Source organism: Brassica rapa, chromosome A02 (assembly GCF_000309985.2).
Source record: "Brassica rapa cultivar Chiifu-401-42 chromosome A02, CAAS_Brap_v3.01, whole genome shotgun sequence".
Taxonomy (NCBI): Eukaryota; Viridiplantae; Streptophyta; class Magnoliopsida; order Brassicales; family Brassicaceae; genus Brassica; species Brassica rapa.
The window spans coordinates 30,092,589-30,112,273 of NC_024796.2; the positions used below are offsets into that span (position 1 = coordinate 30,092,589).

The 19,685-nt window shown below is 30.1% G+C and overlaps 1 protein-coding gene across 9 annotated transcripts; it reads left to right on the forward strand.

Moving 5' to 3' along the window:
- Positions 1–7,036: 7,036 nt before the first annotated feature.
- LOC103854982 (probable zinc transporter 12) lies at positions 7,037–18,766 on the forward strand. 9 transcript variants are annotated; one of them, XM_033285673.1, is made up of 10 exons: positions 7,037–9,067; positions 9,150–9,186; positions 9,270–9,341; positions 9,569–9,656; positions 9,735–9,824; positions 10,297–10,454; positions 10,554–10,592; positions 10,680–15,136; positions 15,458–15,607; positions 15,695–18,766. In XM_033285673.1, exons 8-10 carry the CDS (start codon positions 14,528–14,530, stop codon positions 15,998–16,000), a joined length of 1,065 nt encoding a protein of 354 aa, XP_033141564.1. In that variant the 5' UTR covers positions 7,037–9,067; positions 9,150–9,186; positions 9,270–9,341; positions 9,569–9,656; positions 9,735–9,824; positions 10,297–10,454; positions 10,554–10,592; positions 10,680–14,527; the 3' UTR covers positions 16,001–18,766. The 9 variants fall into 9 exon arrangements, with proteins under 9 accessions (XP_033141564.1, XP_033141561.1, XP_033141560.1 ...); XM_033285670.1 differs by having other exon boundaries at positions 9,270–10,454; positions 10,559–10,770; positions 10,858–15,136; XM_033285669.1 differs by lacking the exon at positions 10,554–10,592 and having other exon boundaries at positions 9,270–10,454; positions 10,680–10,770; positions 10,858–15,136.
- The last annotated feature ends 919 nt before the right edge of the window (positions 18,767–19,685 follow it).

Below are 19,685 nucleotides of genomic sequence, written 5' to 3' on the forward strand. Positions count from 1 at the left end.
GTTTTATTGTGGTTTATCAAATGATTTAGGGAGCATATGAAGTTTTACTAAATTAATTGATAAAAAAATTGAACGATGCTCATTTACCAAGTAAGAGAATTTAGAGCAAATTAATACAAATGTAGAATGTGTTGAAAGTTTTTAAAACAACAATAAAAATATTAGGCTTCAGTATATTAACCATTTACCGAAAAAACACATAGATTTAGAGAAAAATTCAAAAAATATGTTAATTTGTTTTAATGCATAGTTGTGTCATGATCTCTCATATGATGATGATGTTCAGAGAATTTGGAACCTTTTTCTCTTCTTTTCTCTAAAATAGCGATTTTATTGTGGTTTTTCAAATGATTTTGGAAGCATATGAAGTTTTACTAAATTAATTGATAAAAAAATAGAACGACGTCCATTTACCATGTAAGAGAGTTTAGAATACATTAATACAAATGTAGAATGTGGTAAAAAAATTTAAAACAAAAATAAAAATTATACGCTTCAGTATATTAATCATTTACCAAAAACTGAATATTTTGTAGGGGCTAACATATAGATTTTGAGAAAAATTGAAAAACTATGATAATATTGTATTAATGCATAGTTTTATCAAAAACTAACATATGATGATGGTCAGAGAGGTTTGGAACCTTTATTGTCTCCGTTTTTCTTGAATATGGATTTTATTGTGGTATGTTCACTATATAGGGAGCATATGAAGTTTCACTAAACTAATTGATAAATTAAAAAAAGCTATGCTCATTTACCATGTAAGAGAGTATATAATACATTAATACAAATATAGAATGTGGTTAAATTTTTTAAAACAACACTAAAAATTATAGGCTTAGTATATTAACCATTTACCGAAAACCCGAATATTTTGAAGGGGTTAACACATAGATTTTGAGAAAATTTAAAAAAATCTGATAATATAATTTTAATGCATAGTTATATCATGAACTAACATATGATGATGGCCAGAGAGTTTTGGAACCATTTGTTTCTTCTTTTCTCTAAAATAACGATTTTATTGTGGTTTGTCAAATGATTTATGGAGCATATGAAGTTTTACTAAATTAATAGATAAAAAAAATAGAACAACGTCCATTTACCATGTAAGAGAGTTTAGAATACATTAATAAAAATGTAAAATGTGGTAAACATTTTTAAAACAACAATAAAAATTATAGACTTCAGTATAATAACCATATACCGAAAAACTGTATATTTTGTAGGGGTACACATAGATTTAGAGAAAAATTCAAAAAATATGACAATATTGTTTTAACGCATAATTGTATCATGAAATAACATATGATGATGGTCAGAGATGTTTGATACCTTTTTGTCTTCGTTTCTCTAAAATAGTGATTTTATTGTGGTTTGTCAACTGATTTACGGAGATATGAAGTTTTACCAAATTAATTGATAAAAAATATAATGATGCCCATGTACCATGAAAGATAGTTTAGAATACATTAATACAAATGTATAATGTGGTTAGAAATTTTAAAACAACACTAAAAATTATAGGCTTCAGTATATTAACCATTTACCAAAAAACTGATATTTTGTATGGGTTAACACATTAATTTTGAGAAAATTTCAAAAATAAGATAATTTGTTTTAATGCATAGTTATATCATGATATAGCATATTATGATGATGGTCAGAGAGTTTTGGAACCTTTTTTCATCTTTTCTCTAAAATTACGGTTTTATTGTGGTTTGTCAAATGATTTAGGGAGCATATGGAGTTTTACTAAATTAATTGATAAAAAAATAGAACGACGCCCATTTACCATGTAAGAGAGTTTAGAACAAATTAATACAAATGTAGAATGTGTTAAAAGTTTTTAAAACAACAATAAAAATTATAGGCTTCAGTATATTAACCATTTACCGAAAAACTGTATATTTTGTAGGGTTATCATATATATTTAAAGAAAAAATAAAAAAATATGATAATACTGTTTTAATTCATAGTTGTATCATGAAATAACACATGATGATGGTCAGAGAGTTTTGGAACCTTTTGTTTCTTCTTTTCTCTAAAATAGCGATTTTACTGTGGTTTGTCAACTGATTTACGGAGCATATGAAGTTTTACCAAATTAATTGATTAAAAAATAGAAAGATGTCCATGTATCATGAAAAAGAGTTTTGAATAAATTAATACAAATTTAGAATCTGATTAGAAATTTTAAAACAACAAGAAAAATTATAGGCTTCAGTATATTAACCATTTATCGAAAACTGATATTTTGTAGGGTTTAACACATAGATTTTGAGAAAAAATCAAAAAATGATGCATAGTTGTATCATGAAATAACATATGATAGTGGTCAGAGAGGTTTGAAACCTTTTCTGTCTTTGTTTCTCTAAAATAGCGATTTTATTGTGATTTGTCAACTGATTTACGGTGCATATGAAGTTTTACCAAATTAAATGATAAAAAATAATACAAATGTAAAATGTGATTCGAAATTTTAAATCAATACTAAAAATTATATGCTTCAGTATATTAACCATTTACCGAAAAATTGAAAATTTTGTAGGGGTACACAGATTTTGAGAAAATTTCAAAAAATATGACAATATCGTTTTAATGCATAGTTGTATCATGAAATAACATATGATGATGGTCATAGAGGTTTGGAATCTTTTTTGTCTTATTTTCTATAAAATAGCGATTTTATTGTGGTTTGTCAACTGATTTTTTTACTAAATTAGTTGATAAACAAATAGAACGGCACCCATTTACCATGTAAGAGAGTTTAGAATACATTAATACAAATATTGACTGTAGTTAGAAATTTTAAAACAACTCTAAAAATTATAGGCTTCAGTATTTTAACCATTTACCGAAAAACTAAATATTTTGTAGGGGTTAAGATATAGATTTTGAAATAATTCAAAAAGTATGAAAATATTGTTTTAATGCATAGTTGTATCATGAAATTTCAGTATATTAACCATTTACCGAAAAAACTAAATATTTTGTAGGGGTTAAGATATAGATTTTGAAATAATTCAAAAAGTATGAAAATATTGTTTTAATGCATAGTTGTATCATGAAATAACATATGATGATGGTCAGAGAGGTTTGGAACCTTTTTTTTCTTCTTTTCTCTAAAATAGCGATTTTATTGTGGTATGTCAAATGATTTAGGGATCATATGAAGTTTTACTAAATTAATTGTTAAAAAAAATATAACGATGTCCATGTACCATGAAAAATAGTTTATAGTGCATTAATACAAATGTAGAATGTGATTAGAAATTTTAAAACAACATTAAAAGTTATAGGCTTCAGTATATTAACCATTTACCCAAAAAACTGATTTTTTGTATGGGTTAACACATACATTTTGAGAAAAAATTCAAAAAATATGATAATTTGTTTTAATGCATAGTTGTATCATGATCTAATATATGATGATGACGGCCAGAGAGGTTTGGAACTATTTTTGTCTTTGTTTCTCTCGAATAAATATTTTATTGTGGTTTGTCCACTAATATAGGGAGCATATGAAGTTTTACTAAATTAATTGATAAAAAAAATAGAACTATACCCATTTACCATGTAAGAGAGTTTAGAATATATTAATACAAATATAGAATGTGCTTAGAAGTTTTAAAACAACTCTAAAAATTATAGGCTTTAATATATAAACCATTTACCGAAAAACTGAATATTTTGTTAGAAACTGAATACTCTCAAAAACACATAGATTTTGAGAAAAAATAAAAAAATATGATAATATTGTTTTAATGTATAGTTGTATCATGAAATAACATATGATGATGGTCAGAGAGGTTTGGGACTTTTTTTTGTCTTCGTTTCCCTAAAATAGCGATTTTATTAAGGTTTGTCAACTGATTTATGGAGCATATAAAGTTTTACCAAATTACTTGAAAAAAAAATAACGACACTCATTTACCATGTACGAGAGTTTATAATACATTAATACAAATATAGAATGTGGTTAGAAATTTTAAAACAACACTAAAATTATAGGCTTTAGTATATTAACCATTTACCGAAAAACCGAATAATAATTGTAGGGGTTAACACGTAGATTATGATAAAAATTAAAAAATATCACAATATTGTTTCAATGCATAGTTGTATCATAAAATAACATATGACGATGGTCAGAGAGGTTTGGAACCATTTTTCTCTTCTTTTCTCTTAAATAACGATTTTATTGTAGTTTGTCAAATGATTTAGGGAGCATATGAAGTTTTACTAAATTAATTGATAAATAAAAAGAACGATATGCATATAACATGAAAGAGAGTTTAGAATACATTAATACAAATTTAGTATGTGTTAAGAAATTTTAAAACAACACTAAAAATTATAGGCTTCAATATATTAACTATTTACCAAAATACTGAATATTAATTGTAGGGGTTAACACATAGATTTTGAGAAAAATTTAAAAAATATGATAATATTGTGTTAATGTCTTTTTGTATCATGAACTAACATATGATGATGGTCAGAGAGTTTTGGAACCTTTGTTGTCTCTGTTACTCTAGAATAGGGATTTTATTGTGGTTTTTTCACTAATATAGGGAGCATATGACAATATTGTTTTAATGCATAGTTGTATCATGAAATAACATATGATGATGGTCAGAGAGATTTGGAACCTTTTTTTGTCTTTGTTTCTCTAAAATGGCGATTTTATTGTGATTTGTCAACTTATTTACGGAGCATATGAAGTTTTACCAAATTAATTAATAAAAAATAGAACGATGCTCATGTACCATAAAAAAGAGTTTAGAATACATTAATACAAATGTTGAATGTGGTTAGAAATTTTAAAACAACACTAAAAATTATAGGCTTCTGTACCATTTACCAAAAAATTGTATATTTTGTAGGGGTTAACACATAGATTTAGAGAAAAATTCAAAATATAAGACAATATTATTTTAATTCATAGATGTATCATGAACTTATATATGACTAGAGATTGACCCGCACGCCCGTGCGGGTGTTAATTTTTTCGGTTTTATAAATTATTCGTTATTTTATCATTAGTGTTATATATTTAAGATGTGTCGTCGTATAACTAATTGTATTCAAAATATTTGGATTGAATCGGGTAATAAGATTATTTTTGGTACAAATATACACTCTTTTCAGATACATTGGTTAATTAAATATTTTTATATTTCTACACATCAAAATCAAAATCATTCAGACCCGAGAGGATCCAACTCAAGCATCATACATAAATTTATAATATCCAAGTGGCGCCTAATTTAAAAATCCAAAAAAATTAATCCCGAAAGAAACAACTTGTACCTCAATGAGTATCCGAATGTCCATACTTAACTGATTTTGCAAATAGATTAAAAAGAAACTCTTTCTATATATTTGGCAAAAATAAGAAAAATAGAAAGAATTTTTTATTTAATAAAATAGTTATATGAAGTAAAACATTAAGTGACAATAAATGTAATACTTTTTAATTATTTTGATTTAAATTATTATCTCGTTCATATAAACTATGCCTTTGAATTATGTGTGTTTGCTATGTAATTTTTCACCAATTGGAACTAAGACAAAAGAAAGTTTTAGTAAAACATATTAAACCAAACTATTAACCATATGCAAAACTCGGTTATCTTACATTTATATTTTTTTATAATTGCACAAAGTTAATATTGATTAACTAATAAATAAATATCTACATTATTACTTTTACGGTAAATATAATTAATGATGTGATATATTGTTAAAGTAAAATAATTAATGAAATTACTAAAATAAAACTATACTTATATTTTATACATTAATATTTGTTTTTCATAATTAGTGTTTTATATTTTAGATATGTCGTAATATAACTAATTGTATTCAAAAGATCCGGATCGAATCAGATAATATGGTTATTTTTGGTACAAATATCCAAACCCGTTTCAAATACATTGGTTATTTAGATATTTTAGGGTCATATACATCAGAACCAAACTCATCCAGACTCAAAAGGATTCAACTCAAAACCTACACATAAATTTATAATATTCAAGGAGTGAGTAATTTTAAAACAAAATAAAACGATACCCGAAAGGAACGACTCGTACCTAAGTGGATATTTAGTGTTCATGCCTAACTGATTTTATAAACTAATATAAATGTATTTTTTATGTGTTTTGCTAAATTAAGTGAAACTGAAAGAGGTTTTTTTTATTTAGTAAGCAATTATATTGAGTGAAAAATTAAGTGACAATGAATGTAATTCATTTTTATTATTTTGATTTAAGTTATGATTTTATTCACTAAACATGTTTTTGAATTATGTTTTTGGCTACGTAATTTTCCACTGATTGAAAAAAAAATGTTATAGTAAAACAAATTAAAACAAACGTTTAACCTTATGCAAAACTCAGTTATTTTACTTTTTTGATTTTATAATTGACACAAAACTAATATTGATTAACTACTAAATAAAATCTACACTATTATTATTATGGTAATATAATTAATGATGTGAAATATTGTTAAGACAATATAATTAATATGAGTGAAATATGGAAATACAATTAATGTAGTACTGCTATCTTCGTTTCCAAACAATTTTCAGTTATAGTACTATTCACGTTTCCAAACATTACTAAAGTGTACTTCAGTTTTAATAATATAGATGATGGTCAGAGAGGTTTCGAACCTTTGTTGTCTCCGTGTCTCTAGAATATGGATTTTATTGTGGTTTTCCACTAATATAGAGAGCATATGAAGTTTTACTAAATTAATTGTTAAATAAATAAATAACAATTACGGGGGATGAATGTTATATATAAAACTAATTTCTATCTATTATTATTTATTTGTATTCATTTACGTATTATGTATACAATTAAATTAGAGTAAAGAAATAAATCAAAACAATACATCTTGTTTATTTACAATATTTTTTGGTAAATAAATCAAAAAATCATTTTATTTATCATTTATGGTATATAACTAAATTTCAATGGCATGGACATAGATATATAGTATATTTTAATGTAAATATTTATATTTTGAGAATTCATATTCATATGATAAACACAAAATTTCTAATATGCAGTTTTTTAATGCAAATGTCAAAATTTAAATATTAAGGTTTCAATATTTTTTCAATACAAATTTAGAAATTATCATATTTAAGTATTATTCTATGTTATATAGTTTAATTTTATACTATACTATTATATAATATGAATGTCTAGTAAATAAGACTTCATATTCATATGATTTATGATCGTTTGTATTTTGTTATTACTAAAAAAAGTTGAACTGTTGATCACAAAATTTTAGTGTGAGATATTTAACCTTTTAAAAAATTTTAGTCGTTTTAAAAATTCAAAATATAACATATAAAAAAATTATTTTTTTATTATATGGTTAATGTAGTTGTTTAATATATGTTAATAATATAAAATTAAACAAAAAAGAACTAAGATACAAAAATTGTTATCAAATATTTATTATTCATAATCATTAATAATCATATATACGTTAATCATATTAGGCAATTCCGTAGATTTTATGTAAGAAAAGTGCGAAAATATTATTTTGTACACTAGTTATCAATTTAATACTTAATTTAATAAAAATATAATATAAGTTTAGATTGACCAACATATTTCTCTAAAAATTCTGAATTTCATTGTCATGGTGACACGTGACTACAGAATAATGTTGTAATGTTTCTCAATTAATATATAAGGGATAACTAATATATTATTATATAACAAATTAATTACTTAATTTTTGTAAACTGTGGTCGATCCAATAACCCGTTGATTCGGAAAGTTGTCCGGTTCAATGTTTGGATGGGGTTTAAAAATATTTGTTTTCAGCAAAAACTAGAAATTGTGTTTTTCTGTCAAAACCGCAAAATAGCATTTTCATGTTAAACCAGAAAATCGTGTTTTTCTACTAAAACTATAAAATTATTTTTTCTCGCTAAAATCGTAAAAGCGCATTTTTGCCAAAATCGTAAAAGCGCATTTTTGCCAAAACCAAAAAATCACATTTTTCCCATCGAAACCGTAAAATCGGTTTTCTCGCTGAAAACAGGAAGAAACATGTTTTCCACTGAAACCGCAAAATCAAATTTTTTTTTGCCAAAACCACAATTGCAAAATAATACTCACTCTGTTTCTTAAAGAGTGTTACTTTTGAGTTTTTTTTGTTACATAAAAAGTATCGTTTTAGATTTTTAATACAATTTTTGTTTACTTTCAGCTGAATATTAATTGTAAAATTTATTGATCTAGTAAATAAATTTAATTATCTCAAATGTTATTGGTCAATTAGATGTAATTAATAAAAACATAAATATATTTCAATAATTTTTTATTATGTGTAAAAAGTGTTTAAGTGACACTTATAATGAAACGGAGAGAGTAAAGTTTAAGTCTATGTTATATATGAAATTTTTCTTTAGCCGTTGACAAAATAAAAAGAATTATTCTTCAACTTGCAGAAGCAGAATCATCGCTGATTATTTGCTGAATTCTGCTATATATATAAAGAAGATGCATTTAGTTGACAAAAAAAAGATGCATTTATGCTTATAAAACGTTAGATGAAAGAATGAATTTTATTAAAACACATTATTTTGAAGAAGTAATTATACTGAATCAACGTTAATTGGCCAAAAACAAATGTGAATCTACAATACTAAAAGTAACATATAGAGAGCAGATAAGCTGTCCACGTCGGATTTTTTATTCTGACCAATCAGTGACAGGTTTTGTGACATATTGTGGGACCCACCCGGGTTTAATTTATTTATTTATTTTTATTAACCAACTCTCTTTTCTCACGACCGTCAGTATCCTTTTCACATCTTTCTCTTTTCCCCAACATTCACGCTGTCTTCCTCTCCCGGTGGTCCCAGCGGCGGCGGCGCCCATGGGGTTCGAAGAACACGAGGCAGTTCTCTCCGGTTTCTTAGATTGATTAGGAGCAGTGATGTAGTGGATCTGGGTTCATGGGTTTCGACCTCGGTTCTGGATCCGGCCCGGTTTATCCAACCGACGTTCTGTCTCACGATGATGTCAGTTTTAAAACTTTCTTCTGTGTGTTTTAGTAGTTATTATAATCGATAGATTCTGATCAATTTGTTTGCGTCATTGCAGAGATGGTTATTCTTTTCCTGTCATTAAACCCAACATGGTGAGTTCTTCTAAATGCTCTCCCATCACATTTTTCTTTTATGTCCATCACCCAATTAAATTAAATTGTTTTGCTTTCCACAGAAGATGACGACATCTCAAAGATGCATCATGAATTTGAGCGGACAAAACAGATGCCTAAGATGAATCCTCAAGGTTTGCCATTGAGTACTTTAACAAAAAAAAAATTGGGGTTTGCCATACTTTTAGGGATATATGTTAATTAGAATCTCAGATTGGATACATATAAGTTTACTGATATGACTGTGATTACCCAGCACATTGATCCTCTTACTTGCATAGTTGCACAGTTTAATTCCAAGAAGCACATGGTTAATGAGGTTATCTATATGACCTTTTGCTTTGCTTTCATGTTTTTACAGACTTGAGTATTTCTTGAGAAGTATATGAGCTCCAGTCTTGCAGTCTTGTTATAGTTTCTGTGCAGAAAACTATTTTGGTTGTCGTAAGGTATTGCTAATCAAGAAAATTTATTTCTGAATTGCTGCTTTGTGATAATGATCTCTCACCATTTATATGATTGTGCAGCTTATTAGTACGGAGAAAAAAAATGTGTACATGTGTCGTGATCAAATGAGAGGTCATGTGTGATTAATGGACTTCTTATGTTTGAGCAAGGTCAGTTTACATACCTTTTAAGCGATTTGGTCTGAGTAAAATTAGAGGCATAGATGAATTTTAATCCTAAAATTCAGAAAAACATCCATCCACCACATATCTATGTACTTGCAAGCCAAATTCCCCTGGAAAATTAGAATGATTCTTAAAGTTTGTCGGCGGTAATCATGAATTTAGGTTCATCTCTTAAAATGGGTTTCTATTTTCTAGCCTATACATATTTTTTTCAAAAGAGAGTATGTCCACGTCAGATTAGTATAAAGCTTATTGAAAAAATCCTTCCAAATTAGCTTTACCATTATTCTGTCTGTCTTTTTCTTAAATTTCATTAATGAACTTTCTGATTTATGGGTCTTGATCATTTGTGTATGAAAATTACTCGTGTGTAATCCATATATATATTCTTTTAGGATTCCCTGCTTAAAGTTTTTGAAGTATATGTTTCACAGAAGAAATCAACTGTCTTTTTCAGTGACAATGTGAAAGTGGAATGCTTCTCCGTCACCTATTTCTTCTCTGAAAAACACATCCCCTAGCTCTGCCTTCACGCAAACTTTGTCGTCTCTCGCCGTCCACAATGCTTTCTTTCTCCTCAGTTTCTCTCATTTTGAGGTTCATATGATCACCTAGGTATTAACTTATACGTATTTGATTGATTAAGATAATTATTCAAGTATTTTTTTTGCCCATTGTTTATAATCCTTAACAACCAGCATCTATATTGGTCAGTTCAGGTTAAGATAGCTACGTTTTACTGTTTAGGATAAGGTTGGATGATCTTTCTGAAGATACTAATGTCTATCATCGGATCTAAAACTCAAAGAAACTCAACATCTTTCTTGAAGCTCTTAACAGGGAATCCTCTTTTCCCCGGGAAAAATATAGTCCATCAATTGGATATGATGAATGATCTGTTGGGAACTCCATTTGTGAAACTATTGGAAGGGTCAGTGTCCCTTACCTGTCTCCACAATGCTTACAACAACTGCATTGTTACTTTTCTTGGCTGAACTGCTTTCACTGAATGTGACAGGTGAGGAACGAGAAAGCTGGAAGATACTTGAGGAGCATGAGGTTGAAGAAGTCTATTCGTTTTTCACATAGGCTTCCACATGACGATCTCGATCTTCGTATTCTACAAAAGTTGTTGTCTTTTGAGCTCAATGAACGGCCTACAGTTGAAGAGGTGCTTCACAAAATTCTTTTACTACATTCCTTATGATCTATTTGGTTGTATTCAACTAAAATTATTGTTTAGGGGTTAGTCCTGACACTTGTGGAGTACTTCAAGGGTGTAGCTAAGAAAGAGACTATATATGAGATCTCAAAGAGAGCCCTCTGTTCAAACTGTCACCAAGCTGGAATTCGAGTTTGATAGGCTGAAAATCACAAAAGAGGCCATGCCAGAGCTCATATATAGTCTCTTGAGTACCACCCAAAGATGCTAAAAGAATACTTGGATTAGTGGAATAGAAGATTTTGCTTCATATTAAATTTTTTTTTGTCAAAATTAATATTAATATTAAGTTTTTGCAGAAGAGAAAAACAAACGTACTACAGTGTTTCTATTACCGGCACTACCCAACAAAAAAAATGCTCGAGTTGGTGGTCGGAAGATGAAAGATTTAGGTTTATGAAGAATATGCTTTTTAATGAAGAATATGTTTTCTGTTGCAACATTTAGTTTACACTAAAATAAACAATAGCTTATAAAAATAACTAAATACATAATTTTGTTTTTGGTAGTAGGCAAGTAGCTAGAAAGGAAGTCAGAGAAATGGGAGTCTGAGTTCCTGGCAATAGGTTGTTGTGGTTAGAAGACCATACTCAATCAAAACTTTACATGATTTTGAAATAAATCATTTCACTAATTTTCTCAAAACAATAATGTTATCTCTTGGCAGCTCCATATGATTTCAGCCATTAACTTTGATCTCTTCAGTGTTCTGAGACAATATTACGAACACAAAAAAAAAACAAATTAACGAATATATGAAATCCGTGTTCTTGAGATAATATTAGGAACACAAAAACAAATTAATGAATATAAGAAACCCATTGAATATTAAATCTAAAATCAATTCAATCATAACCTGAAAATTAAATTACGTTAATTGATTTAACTTTCAAACTCTATAAAGTAACTCAAATTCCCAAAATTAGAGACCTCTTTTATTAGTCATCAAAAAGATTCCACCAGTCTCATCTTAAACGTTCAATAGGCCAATATTTAAACTAACATAAGAAAGAGATTTGCAAACAAAAAACGGCAAATTTGTTGCCACAAATTAACATACTCTGAATATATTTAAAATCAAAAATAATTAAATTTGTCAATTAAATAAAATCTATACTCAATATAAAAATGAAAATAGTGGTAAAAATTAAAGAGAAACTAAAAGAACATAAAGCAACATATGAAAAACTGCATTTAATAGTTGTATTAATTCCTTAAAAAAATGTTGAAGAAAATTAATAAATACACTTAATATCTATCAAAATATACACTTTCTAAAATTAACTACAGACAAAACACAAAAATAATCATAGTTTATGTACATATGGAAATTCTGCAATATTCTATAATTAAATAACAAAACTAATTGTAAAATTTTAAAAGCAATAATCCGCGCGAAGCGCGGAAAACAATCTAGTCATAATAATTTTGGCAGAATGCAATGATCTCTTTAATCGTCATTGTATCAAATTATCAAGAAGAGTCGACTTTCGTTGTGTTCAACTCCATTTTTATATCTCGAAGCTTCATGCATGATTGTCTATCTGCGTTTACTCCCCTCTCTCTACTCAACTTTCCTCCGCCGCGTTTACTCCCCGCTCCGGTGGCTGCCGTGTCCTTTTGCAGTCGCCGGAGCCCCCCCTGTTTCCTCCGCTTCTCATCGTCATCTCCGTGGTCTTTTCTCTGTGTCGGCGAAGGTGAAGCTCTGAGATTCTCTCCTGGTTCAGATCCGGGTTTATGGAGTAGATCTGTGTTGTTCCCGGTGAGGGTAGTGACGCTAGAGGACGGCGTTTGCTCCTTGCTGTGGCTACTTCCAGTTTTGCTCCGGCGACTTTGTCTAGGAGATTTTTTTTTTAGATCTCGTTAAGCTTTTCGGTTTGGCAGCGCGTGGTTCGTCGGGGAGGCCTCTTGGTCTCAGATCTGGGTTGCTTGCAACTCTGGTGATTCTCTCTGTCTTTGTCTCCTCCGGTGGTCTTCGGGGGAAGTGCGTGGAGTCCTTGAGTGGGTGAGTCTCTCTCCTGCTTTGAGGTTGCTCCGGTGGCAGCGCGTGGTGTTGCTTTGGCCATCGTCTCGTTACTGGTGGTTTGCTCGCCTCAAAGTTAGAGGTCTCGTCGTTGTGGCGTCCACCGTCGCCAAGCTTCTCTCCTTGTGCTAATTCCAGCGTGCTACTAGCTGAAGGCAGGGCTTCGAAGTAGGTTCCGATGGAGGTAGGTTTTCAGTTAAGCTCTCGGTCTTCTCTCTAACTCGGTTGAGGCTGCTCCAGAGGTGGTGTGCTGTTCGGTCCGCTTGCTCTATATGGGCTCTCGGTTCAATGGGTGTATACGGTCCCGGTGAGGGCCTTGAAGGCGGCAATCTTCGAGTCTTAAACCGTACGACGGCATCGTCGGATAGTCCCACTGCCTCGTGCCGCTGGTGTATGTCAATGTCAGGTTGGTTTGTGAGTTCGTGCTTGTGATTCTTGGAGTGGTTCGCGATTCGCTGGCTTGCCGGAAGCTGTAGGTACCCTGCTTCAAGGTTTGAGCCGCCTTTCTCTCGGACTCGTGGCAACTGGCTTGCTCCTGCGGTTCCCTCCATTTTCCCTGGTCTGAGCTTTGCTTCGCTGGTCTCCGTCTCCAAACGTCTTTGTTTCTCGTCTCTGTTTAAGCTAGTGTTGTTGTGATTGGCCTTGATGTTTAGTTTAATTTCAGTAATTCTGCTTCTAGTTAATCTATTGTAATATCTGTCAAAAACTAAAACTTGGTATAATAAATTTAACATTTTACCAAAAAAAAAAAAAATGATTGTCTATCATGCGACAACGCAAAGAAGCCTTGGAAAGGTATCAACTATTCTGGATTCGAGATCTATTATCACAGATATATCAGTCGACAGGAATTTCTATTTCTCATTACAAACAACTGAGTTTGTATGGGGTCGGTTGACAGACCTTGAAGAATTATTAGTTAATTAGACCTCGACCGCTGGATATCTCAGGATTATAAATAAAAATATCAAATCTTCCAAACCCTTTCGCAATTAGGCTGTTAAGATATATTTTGTATTAACCTTTACACCCAAAAAAATATTTTGCATTAAATACAAAACTGCCTAAATTTCTAGTCTTTTTTTCTTGTTTTGACTAGAAAGTAGTAGAAAGTTAGAAACTAATAATCACGACACACATAGACTAAATATGTCGTCATCTCCGATAAACAGCTTCTAAACCCAACACAATTCTTTCACAATAATAATTAAAAACAACATTATTACTGTTCATGTCGACATAGTCTATTCAACAATTACACAAGTTCCCATCTTTAGGGCCAATATTTCTAACCTTTTCAAACTAATTCAATATCCCGAGTAACCAACCTCTCTAAACAAAAAAAAAAAATCTTATATAAATAAGCAGTGTGAATTGTTCATTGTTACAAACCACACAAACGAAGACTAACAAAAAAGAAACTCTAACGTTCATCAAAAGCCAATGATGTATCGAGTCCAAAAAACCGTAGTTTCAGCTTTCATTTTCTCTTTGTCTATTCTACCGCTTCTAGTCTCAGCCACTGATGAAGAAAACGAATGTGGTGGCTCCAATGGAGGAGGCTCCGCTACAGAGAAGGCATCGATTCTTAAGTACAAGATCGGAGCATTCTTCTCCATCTTAGTAGCAGGAGTGTTAGGAGTCTGTTTACCTATCTTCGGCCTCAAGTCAGAGAGCAACTTTTTCATGTTCGTGAAGGCATTTGCCGCAGGAGTAATCTTAGCCACCGGTTTCGTCCACATTCTTCCAGATGCCACCGAGAGTCTCACGAGTCCATGCCTCGGAGAAGAGTCACCATGGGGTGATTTTCCCATGACGGATTTAGTTGCCATGGCTGCGGCGATTTTGACCATGTTGATTGAGTCTTTTGCTTCAGGGTATTTGAACAGGTCTCGTTCGGAGAATGAGGCTAAGACGTTGCCGGTGAGTACCTGTGGAGATAAGGAGGAGCATTCACATATTGGCTCTGCTCATACTCATGCCTCGCAAGGACATGCTCATGGCTCTCTTCTCGTCCCCCAAGATGATATGAGGAAAAAGATTGTGACACAAGTAAGTAAAATCACAAAACCCTAATTGCCAAAATCAGTGCCGGGACATAAGCAACTTGTCTATGATCCTCAAAATTTAAGAAAATTTTACATAAACATAGATCCACAAATTTGTAAAAAATATAAAAAATTATTAACTTTTTTATTAAATTGTCTATAGCCTTCAAAATGGCTTTAACCAAAATCCATTTTTGTCCGTTAAGATTCAAAGAAACTCTCGATTTTGAATAAAACAATTTTTCAAATAATCGAAGTTTTCTTTAGATAAACACATTTGCTAATTAGTATTGATCACATGTTCTTTTATTTTTCTTATGGTTAGATACTTGAATTGGGGATTGTGGTTCACTCAGTGATAATAGGAATATCTCTGGGAGCATCTCCGAGTGTAAGCACAATAAAGCCTCTCTTGGTTGCAATAACTTTCCATCAACTGTTTGAAGGTTTTGGTCTTGGTGGTTGCATCTCTGAGGTAATCTTAAAATCTATCTGTATCTCTTATGATTCTATCAACTGAATGATATTTAAATAAACAACTTAACTTGGTGTTTTTGTGCAGGCAAAGTTTGGGGTTAAGAAAATATGGATTATGGTGTTGTTCTTTGCACTCACGGCACCAGCAGGGATTGGAATCGGTATTGGAGTTTCAGAGATTTACAATGAGAACAGCCCAATGGCACTAAAAGTATCAGGTTTTCTTAATGCGGCAGCTGCTGGAATCTTGATTTACATGGCGCTTGTTGATTTGGTAGCTCCACTATTCATGGACCATAAAGCTCAGAGTAGTATGAAGATACAATTAGCTTGTAGCCTTTCTCTTATTCTTGGTGCTGGTTTGATGTCTCTTCTAGCTGTTTGGGCTTGAAATGATTTGGGCTTGCATGTTTTAGTTTCTTTAGCATTTTAGAGAAAATCAGTTACATTTTGCTACCAGATTTGACTAAAATGATATATCAATCAATTTCTTAGAAGATGTTATCAGTTCTTGATGGCAATCTCTTGAATAGTTATGAGAAATAGAATATAAATCGAAAAGCCCTAAGCCTATGATGGCTCATGACGTAGAATGCAAGGAACATGAGCAGCAGCTACATGGGAGACAAAGCATATTACTCTACAACCTGCAAAATAAGAAGCAAGAATGAGATTTGGAGTAATGAGTCAAATGATGCAAACAACTTTGACTCTTCATAAAAGCATAAAATCAAGTCATCACATTCTTGTCGAAACGATCCGTTTTCATGTTCTGGATATTCATGGAATAACCCTTCAAAAAGGATATGCCATCATCAGTTTTTTATATACCAATTCTTTCACTTTCACAATCATCATCACTCTACAGATTTTAATTATTTTCAGTCAAATATAAAGTCTAGATTCTTTTAATTTTTTTACAAATTAAAAATTAAATTAAAACTATGAATACGTTACATACTTATAGCACCCCCATTAGTGAACTTATGCGGGGTTCACACAGATTTCAAAAAAAAAAAATATTAAAATAAGGAATAGTGATGAACTTGTCTCTCTCCACCTCTTCCCAGTGAACCTGTTTCATCACTGTAGCGCGGGCCCCACGGCATGTGGCGGCCCGCGATTGGTCCGAAAAAATAATTTTTTTTTTTTTTTAAACAAAAATCAAACCAAAAAAAAATAATAATAAAAGAATACTTTGTGAACCCCTTTAATGGGGTTCACTAATGGGGGTGCTCTTAGATGTGGGTAGTAGAGACATACCTTCGAACCTGGGTGGGTTAAAAAAATTCCTTGAGTGGCTTCATTATGAAGCACAATAATGAGAGACATGATCAGAAGCAGCAAAGCATCATCAAAAGGCAACGCTTAGTAAAAAGGAAAATGGGGATGGATATCCATGGAATAAGCCATCAAAAGCATCTCATCTTTTCTCTCCATCACCCAAATGTCAAAAAGTCACCATTTATTATATTAAAACTTATATAGGTATATATACTGAGCCTATGAGTCCATGAGTAACCAAGCAACCTTCTCTCATAGCAAAAACAGAAGAAGTCACAATGGAGGAGGATGAGAGAGTTAACAATAAGCAGAGCAGTAATAGGGCATCTTTCTATAGGCACGCGACTATGCAATTTGCTCTTTTGTGTTCTGGGTAGCTTATTGGCTTTGTCACTTGCGAAAGGAGAGTTGCCCTGTAACTGCTTCCGCTTAAACACAATCTGCAAGCCTGTTCCGCTTAATTCCATTTCAACATGGTCAAGAACTCATATTGATGGATGCACTGAGTAAGTTTTCACTTTCAACATTTTCTTGTGCTTCTTGTTTCTCACCTGATAACTTTCTCATAATCCTATAATTAGTAAGAATTTTAAACATATAATTCATATGTTACCATGATTTATTGTACAGATGGTTGGCATCTCCAGCTACACAATTGCGACTTCCAATAACATTTTAGTTGCATTGCATTTTTGAATTATCTTTCCATTCATCAACGATCTAACAATTACTCTCACATAATTAATCAGGATGGATTAAGGTTGGTCACAGTTTATCTTTGAATGGTACCTACTGGTATCAATATAGCTAAGCTTCTAATAGTTATTGTCTTCTATTTTGTACTGGTTTTTCTGTTTGCAGTATTTCTGCATTTATGTAAGACCAATTTGGTCATGAATGTTACAATGATTCAGTGTTAAAAAAAAATTAATTAGTAAACGGTAATTTTCATTTTTTTTTAAATCAGTCATAATTGTTTGGAGAGTGGAGACTCCAAATGCCTGAAGTAAATGATCCAAAAAAATGAATAGGAGTGTCAAAATGAGCTAACTCGCTCAAATGAGCTCAATTCATAGTGATAGTGAGCTCGCTATTTCATGAGCTAGCTCAGCTCAGCTCAGCTCGGCTCATTTATTATATGAGCTTCAATATGTAAATCGAATTTAGATCATCTAGATCATGAGTTAAATGAGCTAATTTGTGATCTAAATAAAAATAATAATTATAAAATAATTATAAAATAAAATAAATAGTGATAAAATAACTTCTAGAATATTGTTCAAAATTTAAATATTAAAAATCCAAAACATAAATATTAAATACTAAACATAAAAAATCCAAAACATAAATATTACGATAAGCAAAAGCGAAAGAGACGTATGTCAAATTTGGGATCAACGAAGTTTGTGAGAGAGATGATAGGGTTAATGTGGATTTATATAGAAGATTTTGATAATTCCTAAATAGTATAGTTTCTTTTTTCTTTCTTCGAAAAAGTTATCGATAACTTTTAAAAGTTTAATTTCCATATTACTTATATGTATGTTTTACGTTTAATTTTAGAAGATAAATATGATTAATATAGAAATTATCTTTTAAAAAGATTTGGTTTGACATTTTAATTTTAGAAAATGAATATGGTAAATATATAAATTATCTTTTTTACATAAAAAAATAGAAATTATCCAGATATAATATATATTATATATAATTGTAAGTACAAAAAAATGAACAAGCTCATGAAGAAGCTCATGTTCATATAACTCATGATCTAATTTAAGCTTGATCATTACACTTATTTATTAAATGAGCTTAAAATATAAAAGCTTAAAATATAAAAATCATGCTCATGGAAAAAAAAAAACGAGTCAGCTGAGCAAGCCCATCAAATGTAACTGATTTTTGACATCCCTGCATGAAACCATAAACATCCCTTATATATTAATTGAGGAACATTTGAAAAGATGTAACCTCAATTTTATATTAATTAAAAGAGGCCCCAATGCATAGGTGGCACTCAATTAGGTAGTCAATTACATTCAATTGAAAAATAAGTAGGTCCACATTCGATTTTTATATGTTGTTAGATACATAAGTTGGTCAAACTATATGATATAATGATATGATATGATATTTTCTTTCCTTAAAGAAAACCTACGGAATTACCATAAATGACTAACATATATATGACAATTAATGAGTTTAATAATAAAGATTTGATAACAATGTATATCTCCTCCATCATTTTTTGTTTAATTTTATATTATTAAAATAAATTAAACAATCAAATTAGCTATAAAAATAAAATTTAGATTTTTTCGTATATGTTATATTTTGAATTTTTAAAAACGACAATAAATGACTAAAACTATTAAAATTATTATGTTAAAAATTAATGATCAATGGTTTAACATTTTTATTATAAGAAGATACACATGATTTTAAAACCATATGAGTAAAAAATATCATTTAATAATAAAATAAATATATATATATATTAAACACTATATACCATAAGATTACATAAATATTTTAATATTAAAACTTTCAATGAATTTTCAAGAACATTTATAAATTATAAACTTATTAAAAATTTCAGATTGAAAATTTTGTTATCGATGATTTAAATATTTTGTTATAAAACGATATGAACGATCATAGAACCGTATGATTATAAATTCTTATTTAATAAATAATTATATAAAATATACTATTCCTAGAAAAATAGGTTGGTCCATCTTAACTTATATTACACTTTTTATTAAACTAACTATCGAATTGATAAATAACGT